The sequence below is a fragment of the Penicillium digitatum genome, chromosome 5 (genome assembly GCF_016767815.1).
Source record: "Penicillium digitatum chromosome 5, complete sequence".
NCBI lineage: Eukaryota > Fungi > Ascomycota > Eurotiomycetes > Eurotiales > Aspergillaceae > Penicillium > Penicillium digitatum.
Window position 1 is genome coordinate 433,159 of NC_089388.1, and position 16,116 is coordinate 449,274.

The 16,116-nt window shown below is 51.3% G+C and overlaps 9 protein-coding genes across 9 annotated transcripts; 4 read left to right on the forward strand and 5 right to left on the reverse strand.

Moving 5' to 3' along the window:
* Nucleotides 1-111: 111 nt before the first annotated feature.
* Nucleotides 112-570, forward strand: Pdw03_1373 (Amino acid permease family protein; the record flags this gene model as incomplete). Its single annotated transcript, XM_014679647.1, has 1 exon — nucleotides 112-570. The coding sequence occupies one exon, from the start codon at nucleotides 112-114 to the stop codon at nucleotides 568-570; it is 459 nt and encodes a 152-aa protein (XP_014535133.1).
* Nucleotides 571-1,253: 683 nt separating this feature from the next.
* Nucleotides 1,254-2,534, reverse strand: Pdw03_1374 (Protein kinase activator (Mob2), putative; the record flags this gene model as incomplete). Its single annotated transcript, XM_014679646.1, has 4 exons — nucleotides 1,254-1,770; nucleotides 1,822-1,936; nucleotides 1,999-2,267; nucleotides 2,512-2,534. The coding sequence occupies 4 exons, from the start codon at nucleotides 2,532-2,534 to the stop codon at nucleotides 1,254-1,256; spliced, it is 924 nt and encodes a 307-aa protein (XP_014535132.1).
* A 338-nt stretch (nucleotides 2,535-2,872) lies between these two features.
* On the forward strand, nucleotides 2,873-4,283 carry Pdw03_1375 (Leo1-like protein; the record flags this gene model as incomplete). The annotated part of the gene is made up of 3 exons (XM_014679645.1): nucleotides 2,873-3,021; nucleotides 3,073-3,238; nucleotides 3,294-4,283. The coding sequence occupies 3 exons, from the start codon at nucleotides 2,873-2,875 to the stop codon at nucleotides 4,281-4,283; spliced, it is 1,305 nt and encodes a 434-aa protein (XP_014535131.1).
* Nucleotides 4,284-4,632: 349 nt separating this feature from the next.
* Pdw03_1376 (Zn(2)-C6 fungal-type DNA-binding domain) lies at nucleotides 4,633-5,990 on the reverse strand (the record flags this gene model as incomplete). The annotated part of the gene is made up of 2 exons (XM_014679644.1): nucleotides 4,633-5,837; nucleotides 5,897-5,990. The coding sequence occupies 2 exons, from the start codon at nucleotides 5,988-5,990 to the stop codon at nucleotides 4,633-4,635; spliced, it is 1,299 nt and encodes a 432-aa protein (XP_014535130.1).
* Nucleotides 5,991-6,185: 195 nt separating this feature from the next.
* Pdw03_1377 (Ribosome biogenesis protein Erb1, putative) lies at nucleotides 6,186-8,492 on the forward strand (the record flags this gene model as incomplete). The annotated part of the gene is made up of 1 exon (XM_014679643.1): nucleotides 6,186-8,492. One exon carries the CDS (start codon nucleotides 6,186-6,188, stop codon nucleotides 8,490-8,492), a length of 2,307 nt encoding a protein of 768 aa, XP_014535129.1.
* A 347-nt stretch (nucleotides 8,493-8,839) lies between these two features.
* On the reverse strand, nucleotides 8,840-11,149 carry Pdw03_1378 (AAA family ATPase/60S ribosome export protein Rix7, putative; the record flags this gene model as incomplete). The annotated part of the gene is made up of 3 exons (XM_014679642.1): nucleotides 8,840-10,735; nucleotides 10,803-11,042; nucleotides 11,096-11,149. The coding sequence occupies 3 exons, from the start codon at nucleotides 11,147-11,149 to the stop codon at nucleotides 8,840-8,842; spliced, it is 2,190 nt and encodes a 729-aa protein (XP_014535128.1).
* Nucleotides 11,150-11,311: 162 nt separating this feature from the next.
* Pdw03_1379 (SNF7 family protein) lies at nucleotides 11,312-12,195 on the forward strand (the record flags this gene model as incomplete). The annotated part of the gene is made up of 3 exons (XM_066099889.1): nucleotides 11,312-11,355; nucleotides 11,535-11,898; nucleotides 11,968-12,195. 3 exons carry the CDS (start codon nucleotides 11,312-11,314, stop codon nucleotides 12,193-12,195), a joined length of 636 nt encoding a protein of 211 aa, XP_065957616.1.
* A 351-nt stretch (nucleotides 12,196-12,546) lies between these two features.
* Nucleotides 12,547-13,426, reverse strand: Pdw03_1380 (Galactose-binding domain-like; the record flags this gene model as incomplete). Its single annotated transcript, XM_014679640.1, has 3 exons — nucleotides 12,547-12,967; nucleotides 13,121-13,232; nucleotides 13,294-13,426. The coding sequence occupies 3 exons, from the start codon at nucleotides 13,424-13,426 to the stop codon at nucleotides 12,547-12,549; spliced, it is 666 nt and encodes a 221-aa protein (XP_014535126.1).
* Nucleotides 13,427-13,777: 351 nt separating this feature from the next.
* Nucleotides 13,778-15,969, reverse strand: Pdw03_1381 (ATP dependent RNA helicase, putative; the record flags this gene model as incomplete). Its single annotated transcript, XM_014679639.2, has 4 exons — nucleotides 13,778-13,814; nucleotides 13,870-13,970; nucleotides 14,026-15,684; nucleotides 15,745-15,969. The coding sequence occupies 4 exons, from the start codon at nucleotides 15,967-15,969 to the stop codon at nucleotides 13,778-13,780; spliced, it is 2,022 nt and encodes a 673-aa protein (XP_014535125.2).
* Between the last annotated feature and the right edge of the window lie 147 nt (nucleotides 15,970-16,116).

Consider the following 16,116-nt stretch of genomic DNA (forward strand, 5'->3'; position numbering starts at 1 on the left):
TCTATAAAGCCCCACGTGATGATAACGCGATAACGACAACCCAACCAGTTTTGGAGATCCGCCCGCATTGATTACAACTTAACCATCTACCCCTCACAAACAAAGATTAAAATGTCAACCGAGTCCCTCCCCATAACCCCAGGAGCCTTTGCTGAAGCAATCAAAGAGCTCCCCATCGCAGTTCTCTACAGCAAAGTCTCTGAGCTCACAAACTCCATCGCACATCTGCACCGCTCGAATGCCGAGCTCCGCGCATTCTTAACAGAAAGCAATGAGTCAGAAGAAGACAGGAAGGAGCTGGAGGGGTATATGGCTGAAAATGAGGGTGTGGCAGTGTCTATGAACGAGCGGATTTTGTTACTAAAGTCCGAGGTGGAGAATCGTGGACAGCCATGGATTGAGCTTGATGAGCTTAAGGTCGACAAGGCACAGAATGCTTTGGCAGATGTGCTGGTGACGAATGGAAATCAGACTGAAACTGGGACTGGGACTGGAGCTGAGGCTGAGGCTGAGGCCACTGCAAGGCAAGAGTCTAACAATGGGGAGGATGAGGATGGGGTTTATCTGTGACCCATTCGGTGGCTTGTCTTCGCGCAGCCGGCTTCTCTAAGGTCGCTTGGACTGCTCAAATTTTCAAAAGCATCCTCACCAGTGCGTCAGCGGCTCGTGATCAACCGTTATTTACGGGCGCTTTACTGCATTTGCGTGTGGGTCGAAGATCGACATTTGTCAATTGGCTATGTTTCACAGCATGCATGCTTCACGGTGCAATGCACAAGCCTAGATTACAGCGGCCAAGATACTGTCATCCCAATGAATGACTGCCCCCAAGCATTGGGGCTGCTCATGTCTTCTGCAGCTCTAGGTACTCCTCGAATCACTCGGTCTATACAAAATGGAAAGTGTGTAGTAGATCATTAACAGCCTCAAGTCTCTTTATGGAATTATGATCAGATGAGTGTATTGCAACGAGTAAATTAAATTAAAAAAAAAAACAATGGAATGACCAGCAGATGCTGGATGAAGATATGCAAGATCATCAAGTAGAATATTTCACAGCGCATGCTAAATGCTCAATCGAAGCCCCGGCTCTGTGTAATATCATCGCAAATTCCCCAAAAATGGTTTGGAAATGGCAGACGGAGAAAGCAGAATACTAACAAAGTAAGACAGCGCGGCCCAACGCCAGGTTAGCGGACATGTCATGGTCGTCAATGTAAAAACAAAAGGGTGCAACTCCAGACCGGTGGAGCTTAAGTGGCCGCCTGCTGAGCCCAGTGGCCGCCGTTGAGCGCCTCTGGGGGAACCCGCTGCTGCTTAATGAACAACTCAATCAAGGGCTGCATGGGCTCCATCTCCTTTTCGGTCACAAGCCCGTAGTACTTTGAAACGGTCACGAAGTGGACGAAGCACATGTTGAGGACATCATGCTTGTTAAGGTGCCAAAAGGGGTTGAGCCAGTGAGCGTGATACAGATGGGCGTAGCAGCGGAACATTTGCTTCATAATACCCTGGCAATCCTTGTAGAAGGTAGGCGGGAAGCCACTGGACTTGCCGATCCAGTCATCTGGGTTAGCGGGGTCAGAGGGGGTTGTTGATGCGCCATTGGCCTCTTTGATGGAAGACGTCTCGGGGATGCCGTTGACTTTTTCAGTAGGAAACATAACTGGATCGTGAATCTTGCTGACGATCCATTTCTCGACACGGTTGATGAACTTCGGGGCTGAGATTTTGGCGGCGCGGCCGTCAACAAGCCAGGTATAGGTCAGCCTGTGAAATCGTTAGTTCAGTTCATAATCGACCCCGTCGTACTCCACATACCGTCCAGCGGACATTGTTGGACAAGTGTTCTCATTGCAAATAGGTAGGCCGGTCACACTGTTCACCTCCTGGATGACTTGAAGCATTCCGTGGAGTAGACGATATTGTTCAACAACTAAAGCAGAAACATGTTAGCCCCCCCCCCGCGCTCTCAGGATAAGCTTCCAAATTGCTTACTCTGGTGTGCCAGCCACTCGCCAAGCTCCACGTTCTTCGGGCAAGCACAGAGGGTCAAGAAGTTGCCCCTCACATTCAGCGGGGCATACTTCTCCTGGAAGAAGTATTTGGGTCCCTCGGGGTCGTTCGCTTGAGTCTCCACTGACATGCTGCTGGAAATAGAGGGCGAATTCGACATGGTCGCTTGATGCTGGGGAGCAGAGGCCTGTGATGGGCTTTTGGGGGGGGGGTTGCTCTTGTTGTTTCCTCCCCGGCCAAATCCTTGGCGGCTGTATTCAAAGATAGAGTTAGCAGGCGATGGTGGCGAGTTATAGTTGTTTGAGAATGACGTGGGAATATGTTGAAGAAGTAAGAGTAGATGTCAACGACAAAAGGCGCCAGGGAGGATATTAGACTTTCAAAGAATAGAATGCTCCTTTACATTTGTGGCGCCGTGCAGTATGAGGGGGTAAAAGTAGAAGGGAGATTGAACTGCCAAATGCAACAAGTCCACAATGGCGCAACATCACTTACACGCTCTGGAAGAAGGTTGCCATCTTGAAATTGGTCTGCAATGCTTCAAATCAAGAAAATAACAGGGATGAAGGACGAGACGGTGAGATGCCCACACGTTGAGGATCCCCTTTTGGTCTGGGCCATCGAGACACTAGTCCTGTTTTGGACCGGGACCGGAAGATTGATAGCCCCGCGCGTCAATCGAATTATGGGGGCTCCGTCGTGAATGGCCGACAGAACAATTGTCAACACATTGTTGACGCTAACATCGGATCACTTGCTCCTAGTATTATATCAAGGACACCTTAAATCCTTTCTCTGTTGTCGCCCGCACCTCCACACATCTACGCCCTTGCAACAACAATACATTCCATGCACCATGTCCTCCGATGAGGAGGGCGTACGACGCCCCAGCAATGGTAATGAGAGCCCTGCGCACAGCAGTGCCAATGATTATGGTGCCGACCAGATGGATGAAGGTGATGATCTCTTCGGCTCGGACGGAGAGGGCGGACTCGATGACATTGAGTATGCAAACCACACCAAAGCGACAAGAGCTAGATGCTGATATATTGCCAGACCCCACCGCAACCTAGATGATGAACAACTTGATTCAGGTGACGATGAGAACCGTTATGATCGGCGTCAAGATCGAATGGAAGATGTGGCCGAGGAGCAGCAGGAAGTAAATGTTGCTGACCAAGACCTTGCTCGGGCGCCAGTGCCATTGACCAACGATGGAGAGGTATGAGAAGTTTCCACCTTGAAGTCTTTGGTTTTGATCTAACTTCCGTCAACAGGTTTACACAATGCGTGTGCCTGATTTCCTCTCAATCGAAGGAGAAGAATTCAATCCCGAAACTTACGTCCCACCGCCTTACCAGACCGCCGCTACCTCCCTATGCTGGCGCAAAGATCCTGCGGATGATTCTCTTTTGCAGTCCAATGCCCGCATAATCAAATGGGAAGATGGCTCCATTACTCTTCAGCTCGCCTCTGCTCCTCTTGAGCAATATCGTATCGCATCCAAACCCCTCGCACCTCTCACCAAGTCCGGCGACTATGACCACAAGCTGGACTCTCACGTCTATCTCGCTGCTGGACTGGAGACAGCTCAAGTTTTCCGGTTGACCTCACATATCACCCAGGGTCTGACTATTCTCCCGACTACCTTGGAGACGGATGATGCCGTTCAGCGATTGCAAGAACAATTGGCTGCCGCTGCTCGTGGTAGCAAGCAGACTGCAGCTGGCACTGCGCCACGCTATGAAATAACAGAGGATCCCGAATTGGCTGGCAGACGTGCCGAAATGATGGAGAAGGAAGCCATCAAGGCCGAGCGTCGTCGCCAGCAGCTTGCTGATCGCGAGGCTGATCGCGGTCGCCGCCATGGCGCTACTCGTACTGGCCCTACCGGTCTTAGTGTTGGTGGTCTTGAAGATGGTGGTTTGACTACGACTCGCCCTCGTGCCAAGCCTCGCCGACAAAACCGCCGCGGCGAGATCTACACCGACGACGAAGAGGATTACTCCCGTGGTGCTCGGAACAGAGAAGACGAGTACGACGAGGACGATGGCTTCTTGGTTGGCAGCGATGAGGAGCTCGAGGAAGAAGCCGAGGACGAAGAAGAGGAGCTGGAGGATGAAGACATGGACGCTGAAGGTGAAGATGATGTGGAGGCTGCACCTGCGAAAGCTGCCCGTGGCAAGCCAGAGCCTCAAGCCAGGGCTGGTACACCTCCTGCCCGAAAGAAGAACCGCTACGTGGTAGACGACGAGGATGACGAGTGAACCTGTAGCGTTTCACTTCTCTCGCAGGTTGCTTTTCTTTTCGCGCTTTCAATGCAGTTTTCTTGTTACATATCCACACGGTCCGGCGTCAACTACATGGACAGGCATTCAAGGGACAATGGGCTCATTTCACTGACTTGATGCTTGTACAACAAAAATTAATGAGATGGTCAATGACATCAATCTAGCTTCGTACCAGCGAGGCAATGTTGATATATGTCGTATCTGATGCCGAATGGTAAATAACAGTAACACCACATAGTCACAAGCATATTCAAGGTGCAGACACAAGAAACCAGACAACCGAGCCCAAGCATCAACGTAACCAAAATTTCTGTGCCTCGGATGCTCACGTGTGCGTTATGTTCGTCGAAGTGACCGGTTCAACACCCTCGGGATATTCTGAAGGATCAAAGTTGAATATTTTGATCACATCTCTGGCGCTTCCAACCACACGGAGGCACAAAAACTCCTTTTCACCGGCTTTATCCTGATCTTGGTGGTGAGCAGAGTTCGACATGGACATTGAATTCCCAAATGGATATTGCCCGGGCTCGTGCCAGCGGCGTTGCCGATTCTCGATTTCAATGATCATGGACAGCAAATCTGGCTTTTCAGAACAAGGAATTGTACAACCTGGCCCTGCGGAGCCACCGATCACAGCACGACGAACAATCTGATGAAGCCATAATTTCCAAACTTCTGCCGGGTCAGGGCTTTGGAGTACTTCAGACACATAGTGTGGAGGCGCGGACTGCATCCCCAGTTCGACAGCGTCGGCTTGCGAGACGCGCAGCCACGAGTCCGCGACGACGGTTAATAAAGTCCCTATGAACATGATATTTTGAAGGCCGGTTTGAAAATTTTTGGGACAAACTTGGCAGCGGATCACGTCTCGTGCTGTTCGCGCAGCGATATATAGCGAGCATAGCGTGTGGGAATTGACGGGGAAGGAGGAGATTGATGTCATGTGGCTGAGGGATAAGTAAAGGTAAGATAAACACGGACACCCAGACGCTGTGTAATCGGATGAAATGGAGGTGGCAGGAGAAAGCGGGAGGGAGTGCATGGAAGGGAAAGTGGGAGGGTTAGGGAATGGCATTGGCATGGCTGTGGCTTTGGAGATAGCGGAGAAGTCAGGCCAAGGGGAAGATGATGCTGGAACAGGAAGATTTGGCTGTTTCACACGGTTTGGCCTCCGGGTCTGGTTGTGTTCTTCAGGACCTGACGATAGATCTGAGGGTTGAGACTGTGGCGAATTCGTGTTCGTGCCAGTGCCAGGCCGCCAGAATACTTGTGGACAAAGATGATCGACATCTGGGAAACTGAATGTGTATGGGCTCATCCCTAGCGAATATTTTTGCGAGTCTTCTGGAATGGACCACATTTCAGCTCCAGATAGCGCTGGAAAGTCGACCCCCTCATCATCTGTCCGCGTCCTTTTCTTGGGCGGCCGGCCCATCTGTTTTTGTATGGAATAGTTGCAAGAAAGTGACTGTTTGGTACATCGCAAGCAACCTGCTTGTTCCCCGGAGCATTTGAGCTTTCGCTTTCCTGTCAAATAGTAGACTAGTCAGAGTGAGGGTTGCGTTACATCGGCCCGCGAGACTTACTACACTCGTCGCATGCTGCATGTCTTTTTGGCTCTGACAGATCATTGGTAACAGGCAAAGGAAGCCCTCCCACATACTGAGGTGGGAGTGTCATTGCTTTAGAATGATCCAGAAAATCGATACTCGATCAAAAGAGCCCTTCAATAGAATGCACTTCTTGGAACCCTGGCAAGTCATAGATAGGCCCGATAAGATGGTGGCGGTCATGTGGGCGGTGAGGGCCGCGAGAAATTATCCTAAAAAAAACTATGGATCTACCGCAACAAGACAACACCCGCTGAACGGCATCATGAACCCCAAGGCGGCTTCAAAAAAGCGCAAGGCTGTCACTCGTGATGTCGAGGAGGAAGCTGGTGTCTTTTCCGGTGACGAATTGAGCAAAGGCAACCTCGATGGAGCCTTGTCGGACAACTCCAAGGATCTTTCGGACAGTGAAGACGACGATAGCGACTCGGAAGTCGAGCTAGTCGACGACTTCAGCGACTCAGAAGATGAAGAAGAGGAATTGGACAGCGACGAGATTCCCTCTGACACGGAGGAAATTAAGCCAGCTGCTGGTGAACCCAACTTCCGCATTGTCAAGGACGCCAACGGAAACGATCGCTACCTCTGGGATGAAATTAACCCAGACGACAACTCTGAACTCTCCGATGTGGATGAAAACGCCAACACTATTGGCGATATTCCGCTGAAGTTCTACGACGAATATCCCCATATTGGTTACGATATCAATGGAAAGAAAATTATGCGTCCCGCCAAGGGCGAGGCCCTGGATGCGTTGTTGGACAGCATTGAAATCCCCAAGGGCTGGACTGGTCTGACTGACCCCAAGACCGGTAAGCCTCTGGAGCTCAGCCAGGAAGAATTAGAGTTGCTTCGCAAGGTACAAATGAACGAGGTCCCCTCCGAAGGTTATGACCCATATGAGCCTTTGGTGGAATGGTTCAGCAGTCAAAAGGAGATCATGCCATTGAGTGCTGCACCCGAGCCCAAGCGCCGTTTCGTGCCATCCAAGCACGAGCAAAAGCGTGTGATGAAGCTTGTGAAGGCCATCCGCGAGGGCCGTATTCTTCCTTACAAGGCTCCAGAGGACAGGGAAGACAAGGAGGAGGAACTCATCAACTATGACCTGTGGGCGGACGAAGTTGAGCGCCCTGACCACATCATGCACATCCCGGCGCCCAAACTCCCACCCCCTGGTTACGAGGAGAGTTACCACCCGCCTGCTGAGTACCTGCCCGATAAAAGGGAACGCAAGGAATGGGAGCAGACAGATCCCGAGGACCGTGAGAAGGATTACCTGCCCAATGACTTCGGCTCCTTGCGCAAAGTTCCTGGATACGAAAACTTCGTCCAGGAGAAGTTCGAGCGTTGCTTGGATCTCTACCTTGCTCCGCGTGTGCGTCGTAGCAAGCTGAACATCGACCCCGAGAGCCTCTTGCCTAAGCTTCCCAGCCCTGAGGAGCTCAAGCCTTTCCCCACTGCCTGTGCCACAGTGTTCCGTGGACACAAGGGCCGTGTGCGCTCTGTCAACGTGGACCCGACTGGAATCTGGCTGGCCACTGGTGGTGACGACGGTACCGTCCGTGTCTGGGAACTCCTGACAGGTCGTCAACTGTGGAGCGTGAAGCTCAGCGATGACGAGGCGGTTAATACTGTCCGATGGCGTCCCGGCAAGGATGCTGTTATCCTCGCTGCCACCGCAGGAGACGATATTTTCCTCTCCGTTCCTCCCATCGTCGACCCTGAAACCGAGAAGGCCAGTCTGGATCTCCTCGACGCAGGCTGGGGTTTCGCCGCCTCTCGACCGGCCCCCAGTGTCTCAGAGGAAGGCAAGAAGAACGCACCCACAACTTGGATCCGTCCCTCGTCCGCCCTTGTAGATGCCGGTGTGTGCGTCGTCATTCCCCTCCGCTACGTGCCCAAGACTATCTCCTGGCACCGCCGCGGCGATTACTTCGTCACAGTGTGCCCGGGCGCCTCGACACCCGCCTCCGTCGCAATCTCCATCCACACAGTCAGCAAGCACCTGACGCAATTCCCCTTCCGACGCCGCCTCAAGGGCGGTGGTCCCCCCCAGACCGCCCACTTCCACCCGTCGAAACCCATCCTGTTCGTCGCCAACCAGCGCTCGATCCGCGCATACGATCTCTCGCGCCAGCTCCTCGTCAAGATCCTGCAGCCTGGTGCACGCTGGATCTCGTCGTTCGACATCCACCCGACCTCTTCGAGCGCGTCCGGCGGCGATAACATCATCATTGGCTCGTACGATCGTCGTCTGCTCTGGCACGATCTCGACCTCTCCCAGCGTCCCTATAAGACCCTCCGTTACCACCGCAAGGCTATTCGCGCCGTCAAGTTCCACCCCGGCGGTCGCTACCCGCTCTTCGCAGATGCCTCCGACGATGGATCCCTGCAGATCTTCCACGGCAGTGTTACTGGAGATATGCTCAGCAATGCTACCATTGTGCCGCTCAAGGTTCTCAAGGGCCACAAGATTACTGGCGAGCTGGGTGTCTTGGATATCGACTGGCACCCGCGCGAGGCGTGGGCTGTCAGTGCTGGTGCCGATGGAACTTGTCGCTTGTGGATGTAATCTTGAGATGCCGTTGCATGATGACTGACATTTTTCTGGGCGTTTTCCTCTATTGTTTTTTGTGCATAATCTTCCTTTTGTATAGTTAACTTACAAAAAAGTTGTTTTTTTTAAAAAAAAAATTTTCCTCTCCGTATCATATCATAGATCTTGGGATCATTGTGGCTTAGTCGCACTCGAAGGGATGTAGAATGGACGATCTAATGCTCGATCAAATAGCAAATGTTCAAGGTATCTGTATCCACAATCCCACGCAAGAAAAATAGGGAGATAAAAGAAACCTCTAGATCTAAAATGTGCATAGACGTGTGTCTCAGGAGAAGTACATATACAAACCAGCCTCAAACTCAGACCACACCACCACTCCAGTCCCTCCTGAGCTTCTCATACTTCCTTAGGTCCGTAACACTAGGCCGAATAAACGACTTAGCAGCAACAAAATCAATGAACTTGATGCTGTCACGACGCTTGATAGCAGAGTAACCAGCACGACGCAATAAGCTGCCCAAATCAGCTCCACTGAAGCCCTCACACTCTTCAGCGAGTTTGCGCAAATCCTCACTAAACTCAACAGCCAAGTTTCGGAGCAGAGTCTGCAAGATCTCGACACGCTCAAGCGGCGTGGGCAAGTTCACAAAGAGAAGGGTCTCAAGACGACCAGGACGCAGCATAGCAGGATCAATAATATCAGGCCGGTTAGTAGCGGCGATGACATAGATACCTTGGCGACTACTGCCAAGACCATCAAGTTCCGTGAGAAGTGTGTTGACAACACGGGCGGAGGCCTCGGAGAGTGTATCATCACGGCGGGGAACAAGGGCATCAAGCTCATCGAAGAAGATAACACAGGGCACAGAGGAGCGAGCACGGACAAAGACCTGGCGAACAGCGCGCTCAGACTCACCGACAAACTTGTTGAGCAGCTCTGGGCCCTTGACGCTGATGAAGTTTGCACGGGACTCATTGGCGACGGCCTTTGCGAGGAGGGTTTTACCACAACCGGGCGGACCCCAGAGGAGGACACCAGTCGGCGCGGTGATACCAACGTTGGCGTAGATATCGGGGTTCTTGATTGGTTCGACGATGGCGGTGACGAGCTCGTCGCGGATGCCGCCGAGGGCACCAATGTCGGCCCAGGTTGTGTCGGGGATTGTGGCGAAGCCCTCGCGTTTGGAGGAAGGTTGAATTTTGGGGAGTGCTGTGAAGAAGTCTGCGTTTGAGACAAGGACGACTTCTGTTTCATCGCCGATAGGTGATTCCTTGGCGTGGCTGATGAGACGGCGGAGTTCGCGAACTCGCGGACTGATGCTATCGTCTTCGCCTTCGATTTCCATCTCCATTTCTTCGCCGCTGTTCGACTTGAGGATCGCGAGGTACCGCTTGATGGCGGCTGAGCCGGCGGTTGAGACAAGGTCGTTAAGATCGGCGCCCACGAAGCCGGGGGTTCGTTTAGCTAGCGTCTTGAGGTCGATATCGTCTGCCAGGCGCATTTTGCGGGTGAGTGCGCGTAGGATCTGTTCTCTGACTGGCTCAGAGGGCACGGTCATGTTAATTTCCTTATCGAAACGACCACCACGGCGCAGAGCAGCATCGAGACTGTCTGGGCGGTTGGTTGCCGCGAGTACGATAACGGGTTTGCCGTCGGTCTTTTCGAGGGCAATCTCGTCCATGCAGGTCAGAAGCTGGGCGACAATTCGCTTTTCCATCTCCCTCTGCGCGCTCTCGCGCTTGGGTGTAATCGCATCGATCTCGTCAATGAAGATGAGACAGGGTGCAAGACGCTTGGCCTCTTCGAAGTACTCGCGCAGGGCTTTCTCGGATTCACCCGACATTCCTGACACAACTGAAGGCGCAGAGATTGAGATGAAAGGTACACCCAGCTCCGCTGCGAAAGCATTTGCAATCAACGTCTTGCCGCAGCCTGGTGGGCCATGCAGCAAAACTCCGCGCGGCGGCTGCACGTTCGAGGATAGATAGACCTGCGGCCGGGTCATGGGTAGAATGACCAAGTCCCCAAGTTCCTGAACAACATCGTCCAGTCCACCCAAATCAGCGAGACTGACATGTGTTGGTGGTGAGCGATCCGCGGGCTCAGCCTTGCGTCGCTTAGACACAGATTCTCCGCCATGTGTCCTTCTCTTGGAGGATGTGGGTGCCGGGGTGCTAGCGGTGGATTCGGCGATCTTTTTAGCCTTCGTTGTTGCCCACGAGCCGACGACGCTCTGGTTCATTCCATTGGGTTCCTGATATCGCAATTCCAATTAGACCTTCGTCCCATTTCGAGCAGAAAATGCGCAGTGCATAACGTACCGCAACGGCAGGTTCCTCAAGTCCTTCAAAGTCCCCCTCCATGGAATCCTCATCATCTTCACCCATATCAGCTTTGACAACCTCCAACACCCGCTCAAGGCTGTCCTCGATAAGTCTCTTCGGTTTCCGGTTCAAGCTCGAGTTGGATTTCTTAATTGTGTCATAAATCGCAGGGACCGATAGTCGGATGCGCCCAGTCTCGGGCTGGTCATCAATAATCTTGCGCACGATCTGGTAGACCTGTTTTGGGGAGTCAGTCAGAAGCCAACAAGACTCGATCTTGGAATGCACACCTCACGGTCCAGACCCTGACTGAGGGTCGGCCTGCCTCCCTTCCTAGCAGCCATAATTTGATTTGATTGTGCAAAAAAAGGGCCGCGGGCCCGAAATTTCGGAGATGGGAACACATGAAAGATCGGCTGAAAATTACACGTAATTACGGGCCCGTTACACAACGTCATTCACGTCTAGGCCATCTACATGGAGGCTTCTATTTTCTCTTCAACAACATGGGAAACTCGAATAGTTCGCAGAAGATCTCTGCCCAGGATCGGTGAGTGCAGACTGATTTATATTGAATACACATAACGTTCACAACCTATCCTCAATCTCGCCTGCCAGAGCATCCTATTGTTCTCCTCACGAGGACCCCCTCATCCCCACCCAGCACACCCATTCAAGGAATGCAGTAGTAGAATTCCAGCTAAAACAAACAATCCGTGGTATCTGAAGGGCAATTCTTGATCTCAAAAACCAACGCGATAGACTGCACCAATACCAGCGACGAATAACCGTCCTAACAGACCGCGAAACGGAAATCGCCAAGGAATGTCTCGCGCGCAATGATCGGCGGCGAGCACTACTTGCCCTCCGACGCAAGAAATATCAACAGTCACTCCTTGAGAAGACAGATGGACAACTTGCGCAGCTGGAGCAGTTGACTGGGCAGGTGGAGTTTGCGCTTGTGCAGAAGGACGTGCTGTTTGGATTACAGCAGGGCACAAAGGTGCTGCAGACCATCAATAAGGAGATGGGGGGTATTGAGGGTGTTGAGAGATTGATGGGGGAGACCGAAGAGGCAAGAGCTTATCAAGAGGTATGTCCCTCGTTTTTGTCTCATGTTGTTGTGCGATACAGGATTCGGGTTTGCTGACAGTTATAATAGGAGGTGAGTCAGATGCTGGCTGGTCATTTGACGAATCAAGACGAGGATGAGGTTGAGGATGAGCTGGAGGCTTTGCAGCGTGAACTTGCTGGTCCTGAAATCCTGCCTGATGATGTCGTATTTCCAAGCCCGCCTACTGCTGAAATGCCGGTTGAAGAGTCGGTGCCGGAGTTGACTCAAGGAACCAAGGCTAAGGCTGAGACTCGGACGGCTTTGCCTGCTCAGTAGGGGAGATCTGTTGGGTCCTCGTTGCAAAGCACCAAGCATTGCATTCGATTGATCCAGAGCATTCTGTGGCGTTGTGGCCTATTTGTTTTCATTGCCTACATTGTTGGTAGAACTCATTTCCATGGCGTTGGTGGTTGATTCTCTTGCTTGTGGTAAATCCATGGTCTATAGATTATGACATTCTCAGTCCGAGTTTTACAAATGATACTTTGTATAAGAGCTCACTTGAAAGGAATGGAAACCACACAACAGATCAATAAGATCCATGTAGACATGCATAGTATTAGAATGGTATTGTCGTTAATCGTGACTGACCTGTCAATCTCAAAAGAAAACTGCCAAGAACCCTAACTACTTGCCAGGCATAATCGTGCCACCCACACCACTTACACCGGGAATAGAGACATGATCCTGAGGGTTTGCCGCAGCCTCGTAGAGGAAATTAATCGGTTCCCGGGTCAACTTCATAAACTGCCCCTTGAAGCCTACATACCCAACCTTCGTAACATCCTCCTCACCATCACTCCAGTTATCCTCAAAGAAAAGTGTAACGGAGGTAGTCGCGTTCCAATGGGCACGGTTCAGTGGCAATTCAAAGACATCGGCGCCGGGTACAGGCTGCGGGACCTCGATAATTTGAGTCGGGTGCAACTCCGACGCGGTTGAGAAATCCAAATCATCGCGATTCTTGAACAGCTTTACTGTTTTTGGAGCGGAGTTTGTGGGAGCTGTGTACAGGAGGAGGCAGTGGACGTTGACTTGCCCGTTGAAGCTGTGTAGAAGTTCGGATCAGTTTGGGGGATGGCGATGACGGTGAGGGGTAAGATTGGTGGGGGTTTGTTTGGGATTTTTGGTGGCATGTTGCGACAGGGTTTCACAGCCACTTGAAATTGTAGGATAGATGGGTAGAATAAATGAGACTTACGGGATGGTCATAAGCAGCTGTTCGTCAGCATCGCTCTCGACCTCGGGCTTGTCGTTTAGTCGCTCGGCCCAGGCCTTTTGGACGATGGATGCGCCAGAGTTTGGAATTGTCTCTGTCGAAGATCAGGGCTTGTCAGAGGTAGTAGCCTAGTAGTCACGGAAGCGCATGCATACCATTCAGAGTTGTGATCCGATCGAAATTGATCTGGGAGTAGAGGAGGGATTGGATGGCTGGAGTGATGTCGTTGGTATGGTCGTGATCTTCGCCATGGCAGTGGCCATCGTGATCATGATGGTGCCCTGACATTTCAGGATATGGATGGAAATTGGAAAGTTGCACAAGATGTGGATATTAAGATGAAGATGGGGTTAGAGAGTCAAACGCTTGAAGTCGAGAGGTGTTTGGGAAAGCTCTCCACTCTAGTGACGTCGTTTTGCTCCGGAGAATTGAGGTGATGCGAAGAAGTTAGTAGCCCTACAGCATCATGATGGATTTATTCGTTTGTTATAATACAACATTACAATGTATGTAGGCACTACATATATCTGAATGTATCACTGTGCAGTGGCTCAGGTTTCTCAATTGGTCGCTTTTATGGCCTTTAGTTTCCCTTGATCTATAAAATGCAACACACCATATCTCAATTCCACAGCCTCCTTAAACGCCTGGGTATTGTTGGATATTTTCATCCTCTCTAGCAGAACAACGGGTATTGTTATTGCCTGATTCGGTAATAATCCGGAGCATACTCCAGCAGATAGCTCTTCTCGATCTTGGTGACATCTCGGACATATGTTTTTTCGCCCGTTTGCATGATCTCATGGAAGATGACCCAGTCGGCTTTTCGATTCTATATTCAAGTCATCAAACGTGCACTTTCCTAAGCATGATCCATGAGCACTTACAAACATCAACGAGGTGGGGTGAGCATGAAGAGTCAGACCACCACTGACTGTCTTGAAAGTTCCATCCGGCTGCATCTTCGCCGCGTGAGCAAAATAGCCCGTTGTGAGACACCGCCGAATCTGCTCCGGCTGGTTGCTTAAATCGGCTGCACCATGACGGGATGAAAGTGTCTCCTCGACTTGAATGCCAAAGCGTTCTAGGTACCGTTTTAACTGACCTCGGATGCTCACTGCTCGTACCAGTGCCCGGTAATTCAAGAGATTATCGCGGCACCATTTTGGGTCTTTCTTCCCCTTGGTGACAAAAGCTTGATACACGTTCAGGTACGTTAAATGATCTCCCTCTTCAACGGCGAACTTTCGCCGGTGGCTCTCGGCAGATCTTTTGTCCCCGGCATGCTGAACCCACACTGTCCCTTGGAGGTTTAACATGGCTGCAATTGTGAGAATTTCACTCAAACAATTGAAAGATGGTGCGGCGAGAAGAACTTTGGCCATCATAGGATCCAGAGCAATTTCCGCCATCCGCACTCCAAGCGGTTTTGTGAGTTTGGCATAGTTATCCACCGCACCGAGAGATGACAGGAGCTCAAGTGCGCGAATAACAAGTTCTGCCGGCGGAGGTGTTAAGAAGTCGAATCGGACAATGTTGTCGATTCCCAGTGCTTTAAGCTGCATAATTACCGGTGCGAGATTTGAACGCTGGATTTCAGGTACGGTTGCTTCCGGCATCTGCTCGAATGCTTGTTGCGTGTACAGCCGGAAACATTTACCTGGCTTTGTTCTTCCAGCACGGCCAGCTCGCTGGGTGGCGGATGCCTTTGATATTGGCACTGCAGTCAATGTATCGATGCCAGTATTGGGGTTGTATGCTCTAAGCTTGGCGAAGCCAGAATCAATCACATATACAATCCCGTCAATGGTGACCGAAGCCTCGGCAATGTTGGTCGAGACAATAACTTTTCGGGCGTTTTCTGGAGTCGGCTCGAAGACATACATTTGCTGTTCCGTGGTGAGTCCAGCGTAAAGTGGCAGCGGAAGCAGAGAGGGCGCCTTTGGATGGAGAGTTGCTGCTCTTTCGGATATCAACTGGATCGCAGAGTCGATCTCTTCCCGGCCAGTCAAGAAGAGAAGTACGTCGCCTTCTGGTTCTTGGTTATGGATATCAAATACGGTCTTGACTGCTCGCTCTATGTAATCTTCTGCAGGAGACTCCAGGAACAGCATATCGACTGGATACATTCGACCTTCCAGACTGATGATCCGACCAACACTTCCACCCAAATCCGCCGGCTCTGCCTCAGGCTGGTACTCCTCACCGGCGAAGAAACGAAGAAAGTCCTCTGCTTGGAGGGTTGCACTACTAACAATAATGCGAAGTTCAGAGCGCTTCTTGCGGATCTTCTTCAAAGTCCCAAGGAGCACATCGGTACTGAGAGACCTTTCATGTGCCTCATCAACCATGATCACGGAATACCGCGAAAGCAGAGGATCAACCAGGGCTTCTCTGAGCAGCATTCCATCTGTCAGGAATTTGATTCTTGTTGCTGGAGATGTCAAATCTTCGAATCGGATGGAATAGCCCACTTCTTCACCCACTTTGCATCGCATCTCTTCGGCTACTCGCGTTGCAACCGTTGTTGCAGCCACCCGTCGAGGCTGGAATAGGGTTAGTCACTACTCAATTTGAAGTTGAAGTAAAATGAGATCATTGCTCACCTGTGTAACAGCAATGGTCTTCCCACCCTCGCACCATCCTCCCTGGTCTAGATACTGCGGAAGCTGAGTTGTTTTCCCACTACCTGTTTGACCCACCACAATAGTGACGGGATATTTTTCAACCAGATAGAGCAGATTCTTCTTATGACGTGCGATAGGCAGCAAAGCAGCCGGTTTGTACAATGCTGGGATGAAAGAGGTTGAGAGCTCCTGTTCTGAAGCCATTTTAAACCAAATTTTAGCGGAGAACGAACTCTGTTCAATTTGAGTCCGGTTGTTAAAAGAAACCAAATTGGATCTGGGCCATTCTTTAAATCTAAGCGCTTTGCAGATTGGCACCTTGAAGGTCGTTGGAGTTGGAGTTGTCGCAAA